The 8,328-nt window shown below is 41.0% G+C and overlaps 1 protein-coding gene across 1 annotated transcript in view; it reads right to left on the bottom strand.

Moving 5' to 3' along the window:
• LOC104967365 (neuron navigator 3-like) overlaps window positions 1–7,484 on the bottom strand; it is a 19,688-nt gene extending 12,204 nt beyond the window's left edge. Inside the window, exons 1-4 of the mRNA XM_010796774.1 lie at window positions 7,459–7,484; window positions 6,617–7,030; window positions 4,175–4,294; window positions 769–847 (exon numbers count right to left, since the gene is read on the bottom strand). Of these exons, the coding sequence (XP_010795076.1) occupies window positions 769–847; window positions 4,175–4,294; window positions 6,617–7,030; window positions 7,459–7,484 (639 nt within the window). The remainder of the gene's footprint in view (window positions 1–768; window positions 848–4,174; window positions 4,295–6,616; window positions 7,031–7,458) is intronic.
• Between the last annotated feature and the right edge of the window lie 844 nt (window positions 7,485–8,328).

Below are 8,328 nucleotides of genomic sequence, written 5' to 3'. Positions count from 1 at the left end.
GTCGGTCTCAGAACATTGTGAGGGCCTTGGTTTAGAGATGCTTTCATGTGCTGCCAAATAGCAATTAGTCTGAAGTGCTGCTGTTGACTACTTTATCTTTAAATGCGCTACTTCCTGTTCTGACTGGATCCGAGTACTATACAGTATATCAAGCTACATCTAATTTAGTGGTGGACATAAAAACCACACGTATGACTTCATTTCTTAGACAGGGATGCGCTGTGGAAATGTTTTACACACTGTCAGCACAGCTTTGTTTATTTTCCGGCCACTATGTCAACCGCCGCAGTGGTTAAAATCTTTATCTAACCATGGCAAACTGGGAGAGCTTCTTAAGATACATTGGGTAACACCTTATATTAAGGCGTACATCAATTCACCATCATACTAGTTGCTTGGTTAGCCGGCCTCTTCATTTAGTCAGCTATAAGACACTTGTAATTAATGCCCTTACTCTACAATGACCATATTCTACAACGTACTAAGCCATTTAGTTGCAGCTCTTTCCTCAATAACCCTTTAATGAGTTCTTATTTATTGTACGTTAAGCGACGTTGTTGTTACATGAGTGGTCTTAATATGGCTCATATGCAGCAGCAGTACCACACAGGAATAGGTAACCCTCCCACCTATCAAATGTGGCCCTTATGCTAACAAGACATAGAAACTACAAGGGCTGTCTCAGTCGAGTAGGCGGCTGGACTGGAGGCCGTTCAGTCGCCGCTTCAGTCGACAGAACTAAATTATGGGAGTGTGCCGACTGCTTACTTGGAGAGCGTCCCAGTTCACCTTCCTGCCCGGCCGTTGGCCGGCCCCCTGAGCAGGCACGGACAACCCCCTAGACTCCCTGGTACGGTGTAGGGGGGGGTTAAAAGCAGAGAACACAGGTCACTGGGGTGCTGCTCTGCATGCCTGAGATCATTAAAAGGGCTTCCATCCCTCCCAATATTATTGTATTATTATTATTATAATTGGTTTCAAAAATAGCCTATAAATCAGGTCCCCGTTTCTAACTCAGAATATGTTCCCTAATAAGATCGGTAGTTGGGTCTCTGAATATCGCCCGTGTTAGGTTAGCCAACTTAGTTGGATGGATGAATTATGTACCTTTAATCTAAAGTCGTACCGATAAATTGTTTAGTATTGCTTGTCATTACTTCTTCTCTTCTATTTTCTAATATGCTTTTTTGCTGGTTTTCCACGGTTATCGTGTGTCATATAGCGTTTGTGTGCAGTAAATGCGTCTTGCAGAGGCTAAAATCCTGCTCACAGTAGGAAGCACAATTTTTTATATAAACCGTTAAAATGAGCATAATTGGCGGGCCTCTTTAACCTCGGCACTCATATCATCTCTATAACAACAAATGAGACTACTCTCTGACTGCTTAACAGATTGGCTCTAATGTTCCGTGTAGAGTGGGTGTGATACCTGCGCTTTGGATGGTGTTTATGAAATACTCGTGGGTCTAAACATGCTTTTAAAATCTTTTATTTCCCCCCCAGCCGATGACTACAAGGTCTCTGCCTTTATTCTGGGTGAACCACAGACTCCCCTTCACGTCTGGAGTACACGACGGGGCTCCGTCGATCCCCAATGCCGACGACTCTGCTGCCCGAGCCCACATCCTGAAAGCCTCTTGCACTTAACTACTCCTCCTGCACAGCAGGCCGCCCAGCGACAGCGCACATTCGACCTACCGCCTCGTACATTGCACAATACGAGCAAATAGGACTTGATCTATTTCTTCAAACTTAGCGGGCTGCGACCGCACTTCAGCAAAAAAGACTAGTTGAGTATTATCTTTCTTAGAAAGGCCATGCTGATATCATTCAGAGTATTTGAGCACGGGGATGAGAGATTTTGATACCATGATTGCAAAATATATTTAAAATGATTATAGTGTGGATTTGAGGCTTTTCTTAGACATGCAAGCTTTATGTACATAGCATTTCTATATATAAGGAATTCAAAGCTGCCTTAACACAAACAAGATAAACCGTTAGAGCATTTAAGAAATTAGCTGCAGCGAGGCAACACATTGGTAAAACGGCTTTTAAATACATTAAAAAACAATCATTAAAAAGTAAAATATGAAAACAAGCTAAAAAAACAAAGAAAGGAATACAGATGCCGAGAAAGGAGTCTTTGCTCCGCGCTGCATCTCTCAGATTTAAACGCTATCAGGGCACCAACTGCGCAGCTCTGCTTTATTTAGGGCCCGTTACCAAATTGTTGCACTTTGGGGCCATTGTGCATCATTATTATATTTATTATTACTTATTTTATATATAACCTTCTTCTAGAGCCAGTGGCTTTCTCAAACCTTTTCTGCCTCAGGCCCCCTTTTGGAAAAAAAAGTCGGGCCCCCCCCCCCCAACACAAATAGCTCAGGCCCTCAGTGGGCGGCGGCCACGAGATTTCTTTTATTGGGGTGCTGCTTGCGCGGGTAGGCTTGACGTTTCAAGGGAGGTGGCTTTTTAAGGCGTTTCCCATTAACTGTTACCGGCTGCTACAGGCCTGCCGAATCTTTCTAACTGCAACACTCCCCCACGCACACACACAGCTGTACCGCGACTGTTACAATGAAGGGCGCGATAATCAGGCTCACGGACATATAGTGCTATAGCATGCGGGGTTAAAAGCTATCTAGTTTTTATAGCGGGCTTGGTGTGTGCGGGACCTCACATAAGGGGCGTTCCGTGAGCGCAAGGCCTCCCCTGGAAGCATTTTAATAAATATTGAAGTTAAATGTATCAATTCTGTTGCACTTTGAGAGCATGATGAAGAGATCTATGGATACATCCTTCAACACAGAACTGTAAACAGATTTATTCCTAACCTTCTTCAGTATGACGTTCCTCTGCATGAGGCTGACATCCAATTTAGTTTCCCATACTATCAAAAAAGGAATATTAAGTTTTGAGGATGATAAGAATTTGTTTAAAAGTTAGTGGATGTTGCTCCGGAAGTGGAAAGTTCACGAGAGGAGAGTCTTTGTCCCGGGGGCGTTTCTCTAAATTATCATCCCATTAAGGGTCTGTTTATTTACAAATGTTATAGTAATAATATTACTTACTGAGATTGTTGGACATTGCATTAGTGTCTGTTTAATGTCCCCCACCCCCCCCACACACACACAAAGGGGGGGGGGCAACAGCGGTAATTAAAGTTTAAAAGTCTAAAGGAATGCCTTCAAGCCTCTATTGGAGTGACTTTGATGGTTATTGGACTCAGGATTCATTCATTTGGATTCCCGCTGTATGAAGAAATTAAAGGACGGCGGAAGTGGAAACAATTCACAAAGGGATTAAACTGTTTAAAACACATGCTCAAAGTAAGCCGGATTTTGCCGATGTGTTTATGTGGATTCAAAAGTTGTAAATAATCTACAAAATGGAGGAGACCGATCTGATCGGAGCAACTGTGACAAATAATCCAACTGAAATCGGCATGGACGATGACTATGTTTTAAAAATGCGCTTATCCAGAAAAGCCCGGTTTGGACACTTTACGGACAGAAGAAACATTTCTATTAAAGAAAGAATTATACATTTCTTTCTTTTTATGCCTTTATTACTAACTTGAATTTTTATTAAAATTAATTAATAAATTATTTTTTATATTTTATTTTAATGTAGAGACAAGGCTTTTAGTGACAATCATGTATTGCCTTACAATTATATGTAAAAAAGAAAATGTAAAAAAAAAGTCTAAATATGATATTTGGCCTCAAATCATCTGAGGCCTGGCGCCCCCCCTGCGATCTTTGGTGCCCCCCCAAGGGGGTTAGTTAACCCAGGTTGGGAACCACTGCATTAGAGTATGTCATACTTTGTTTTGTAATAAACAATATGAATGTGCAAAGTAACTAGTAACTAAAAGTGTCAAATAAGTGTGAGTACAAGTACAATATCTGCTTACAAATTGTACTGTAGTATAAGTATCAAGCAGCATCAAAGTGAAACACTCAAGTAAAGTACAAGTACCTCAAAGATGTAGTTGAGTAAACGCACAAAGTTACTTAGTTGTGACATCCGGGACATTCAAAAAATCTGAACACAAATGTAGAAATGTCCCCACATCTGTATGTCTATGATTGTCCCTCTATGTTTCCAGTGTCATCGTCCATAGCAACATCAAATCATCAAAGCGAGGTATTGACTCTGTGCCTACCTGTCGATGTCGCCCTGCATCTCTTTGCTGCCTCTCTGGGAAACATCTTGAGAAGTAGAAGAGTCCGAGGCTCGGCCTGCGCTCCTCGAATACAGGTGAAGGCCGCCGTCGGTAAGGTATCTGTGAGAGGGGGAATAATAAGAGGATGAAGATGCTGTGTCGGAAAGATAGTAACTATAAATGAAATTGACTTGACACATCTGACCTCTGTTCGGCAAAAACGTTAAAAAAAATTGTGAAAGCCTATCAAATCAAATAAGAGGGTGAAGATGCTGTGGTGGACAGAAAGTAAATGTTTAAATAAAATGTACTTGAGTTGGCCAACCTCTGTTCTGTATAAACTTAACCAGTAAGGGAATACAGTGACATGGTGGATATACTGATACAAAAGCAACTTTTTGTTTTTGCGAAAGCCTATCAAATCCTTATTCTACAGCTTGAGGTAAGTTGGATTTTTAGACTTTTTAAACACCATGTAGAACAAAACTACTTCCTGAGAATAAACACCAACTTTGTAGTAATCAATATTGAAAATAAAATACACTTATGCACCACATTTTTCTCCAGAAATATATAGGGTATCTTTTTTCAGCCAAATCTTACATGTTAAATCCTAACAGCAACACTTCATTGAATTAGCATTTCCGCCTGCTTCCAGCACTTCAGATGCAAACAGAATATTATCATTATTGCAAAAGGGCATTCAGTAAAGAATAAAATAAACATAAAATCGAAGTTATAGTTATTTTTGGAGATTTGAAATTGTAAAGTAAGACAAAAATATTAATAACAAAATGACTTTGTAACTATGTAATTTATACCTGGCCACTAAATCAATCAATAGATATATGCCATTAATAACTGTGTAATTTATACCTGGCTGCTAAACCCTTGTTACTGTTACAAGGTGTCTATCTTGTATTTTGTAGATTGTGTAACTTGCTGCTGTTAAATACCGTCAAACTATGTGCAATATATACTTTATATACATGCCATCTTTAATAACTGTAATATATACCGGGCTGTTAAATCCTAAGAACTGCTACAGGATTTGATTTGTAGATTTGATTTGTTTTTGATCTGTATTTTTGAAAATTATGTAACTTTTTAATGTTTTTTTTTGCATATTGTTTATTATATTACAACTTAGTACTTTTTTAACGCACGTAAGATATGCGAACACTAGTCTGTGACTCTTTCTGCTGTAACGCTGCAAATTTCCCCTCTGTGGGACTAATAAAGGTATTCTGATTTCTGATACAATCTATTTTGTATCATTTTTAAGACTTTTGAAGATTGATTTAACACAATTTAGTACCAATTAAGGCCTTTTTTGTTGCCTTTTAGCCTTTTTAAAGGATCCGCAAGAGCCCTGTTAAATGTGTGGATGTGGCACAGAGTAAGTGGTAAGATTTGAGGCACGGCTGATAGGACATGGAGACCATTAGCATTTAGCTAATTAAGCTTAGCTAATCACTTTTCCTTTCTGACGTGTTATGTGAATTGCCTTTTTGACAAAACTCTCATATGCTCACTGCTTTAATAGCTATGGTGAGAATGAAGGTCAGAAGCAAACACACATTTTGCCGTGATGTTTTCCGGATCTATTTCCATTCAGCTAATCTGTCAGCGAATGGCGTGGCCTCGAGTTGCACGCTTCACTTTCATGGCAAGACAAACGATGACAGCCTTGGTGGATGTTAGCTTGCCCTTTGTATTAATGTTCACAGAAAGCTGAGGCCTTGGAGACTCTATGAACACACATCCAACCATTTCCACTAAACCCATGCACTGCGGCATTGAATAGAAAAATGTGACTTGTATTCATGATCCATCAAACAAGTGTTTCAGTTAGTAAAGAGGAAGAAGAAGGCCAAATCATATAAAATGGAACATATTCTGCTCGCTTTCGGGTCCATACTTATATTTTGGATTCATACTAGAACGTGTTTAATTTCTCGAGTGTCTCTTTTTCTCATACAGTCTGTTAGAATATAACTTAAAGAGGCCCTATCGTGATTTTTGGGGGGTTTTCCCTTTCCTGTAGTGTGTTCTATAGGTTTTCATAGGAGTTCCGGGAACACAGTGACATCACTATGGAACACTGGCACTTCTATTAGCCAGTGCTCCGATGCATTATACGTGATAATATACATTTTGGCACCATCATTTACAAATAAAAACGTCGGCATTTAAAGCAGGAAGTCAGAAGTGCATCAGAGGAAGCTAATATGCTAAACGCTATAGTCGTCCTACCCGCTCGTAGGATATTTTAGGCAAACAATATACATTTTTTTTGGCAACAAATACTTTTACCTACCTCAACCAAACAGAAGCAAGTTTAATTTAGGCTAACAATATACATTTTGGCACCATCATTTAGGTCAGAAGTCAGAAGTGCATCAGAGGAAGCTAACATGCTAAGTGCTATAGTCGTCCTACCCGCTGGTGATCTCATTGGTCCGGTTGCTCCTCCCTAGGATATCTCCTTCACTCAAGTACCCTGTTATCTCCATCTCCGACTGCTGCCCTTCATCTCCTTCTCCTCCTCCTCCTGCTCCTCCTCCTCCTCCATTCTCCCCTTGCTCCGCCCCCCTCACCCCTCTTCTGAACACAAACCTGGAAGTGTCAGAGTGCCCAGTGTAGCGCCCTGTGGTGCACCCGGCGCTCGTCGTGGTCGCCCTGGGCGCTGCCGCGTAGCTGCTGGGCATTGAGGGGGCGTCGCCCGCCTGGAGACGCGGGGTTTGTGATTGGCCGAGACGCCAGGCCATGGGGGAGGAGCGTGTGGTGAGGGCTGGGAGACTCCGCCCATTTACCTCCGTGGTTACGGTGGTGTCGAAGGTCGTTTCTATTGTACTGTGGAGAGAGAAAAAACAATAAAGGAATTAACTCTTACTCTTTAAAAGCAAAAACCGCTATTATCACTGTGAGTTTTCTGACAGTATCTTGAGTAAAAAACTGCTAAAAGTGCAAAATAATAACGAGTCTTACCCATCGTATCAAGTGCTATCCTGTGCAAAGGGTAAATCATTCAGGTGAAAAGATCGGACATTTTTAAAGTAGTAGAGCGCCACTCCCTTGAAACCTCATGCATATCTGCCAGTGTGTGTGTGTGTGTGTGTGTGTGTGTGTGTGTGTGTGTGTGTGTGTGTGTGTGTGTGTGTGTGTATGACCTTCCTAAAGTGCTGCTGTTTCTTCCACTGTGTTGACTTGAAGGGGAAATATAGCAGAAAGTGATTGCTCCCATGAGGACATATGTCAGAGCATCCATCACAGTGAATCACATGGAGATGGAGACACAGACAGCCATGTTTGTATTCAACTATTCCATGTATTTTGCAAAGGATTTCAAACTGCCACAGAAAATAAAATATGTATCAGGTTAAGTTGCATCAGCAGGGTTGAAGCAAGTGAAACTTCTAGTGAAATGCCAGAGAGAGAAATGGTAATAACTACCAATTTTTGATTTTCTAGCTACATTTTCAACAAATGAAGGTTACATTCTGAACAGATGTGCAATGCAATAAAACACCAGCTTGAGCTCTCTCTGCTGGGAAGAAGAGTGAACTACAGGCACATGATATCACACAACACAAAACACACATCAAAACACCACCCGGAAAATGTGCTAATGTGTAGTCATGATAGAAACAAGACTAACATTAAATGTGTTCAAAAGAAAAATAATTTAAACTGTGATTAACCTGCAGAGTAATATCAAATAGAGAAAGGTAGGAAATGTCCACAAAGAGAGGACATTTTGGGCAAGCTCTGATTTAAATTACAGAATATAAAGACATGACGTCTGTATCATTATCAGCATATTTGTTCTACATTGTCTGCCAGTACTAAATTATAATATAGTGACTTTGAAAACAATTTAAAAGGTACTTAAAACGCTCATAATGCAGTTTAAGTCCGAGGGCAGCAGCTGTTCAATGAGACATAAAAGCAACGACAAGCAGTGTCTCACACGGGTGGCGGCAGAGGTGTGAGAACAGTGTGTGTGTGTGTGTGTGTGTGCGCGTGCGTGTGCGTGCGTGCGTGCGTGCGTGAGTGCGGGCGTGTGTGTGTGTGCGCGCGTGCGCGTGTGCATGTGTGTGTGTGTGTGTGTGTATGTATGTACCTGGCAGCAATTGTAGCTACATTGACCA

This window comes from Notothenia coriiceps, unplaced genomic scaffold (assembly GCF_000735185.1).
Source record: "Notothenia coriiceps isolate Sejong01 unplaced genomic scaffold, NC01 NC01_scaffold00037250, whole genome shotgun sequence".
Lineage (NCBI taxonomy): Eukaryota > Metazoa > Chordata > Actinopteri > Perciformes > Nototheniidae > Notothenia > Notothenia coriiceps.
This window is presented reverse-complemented; position numbering and strand designations above follow the sequence as displayed.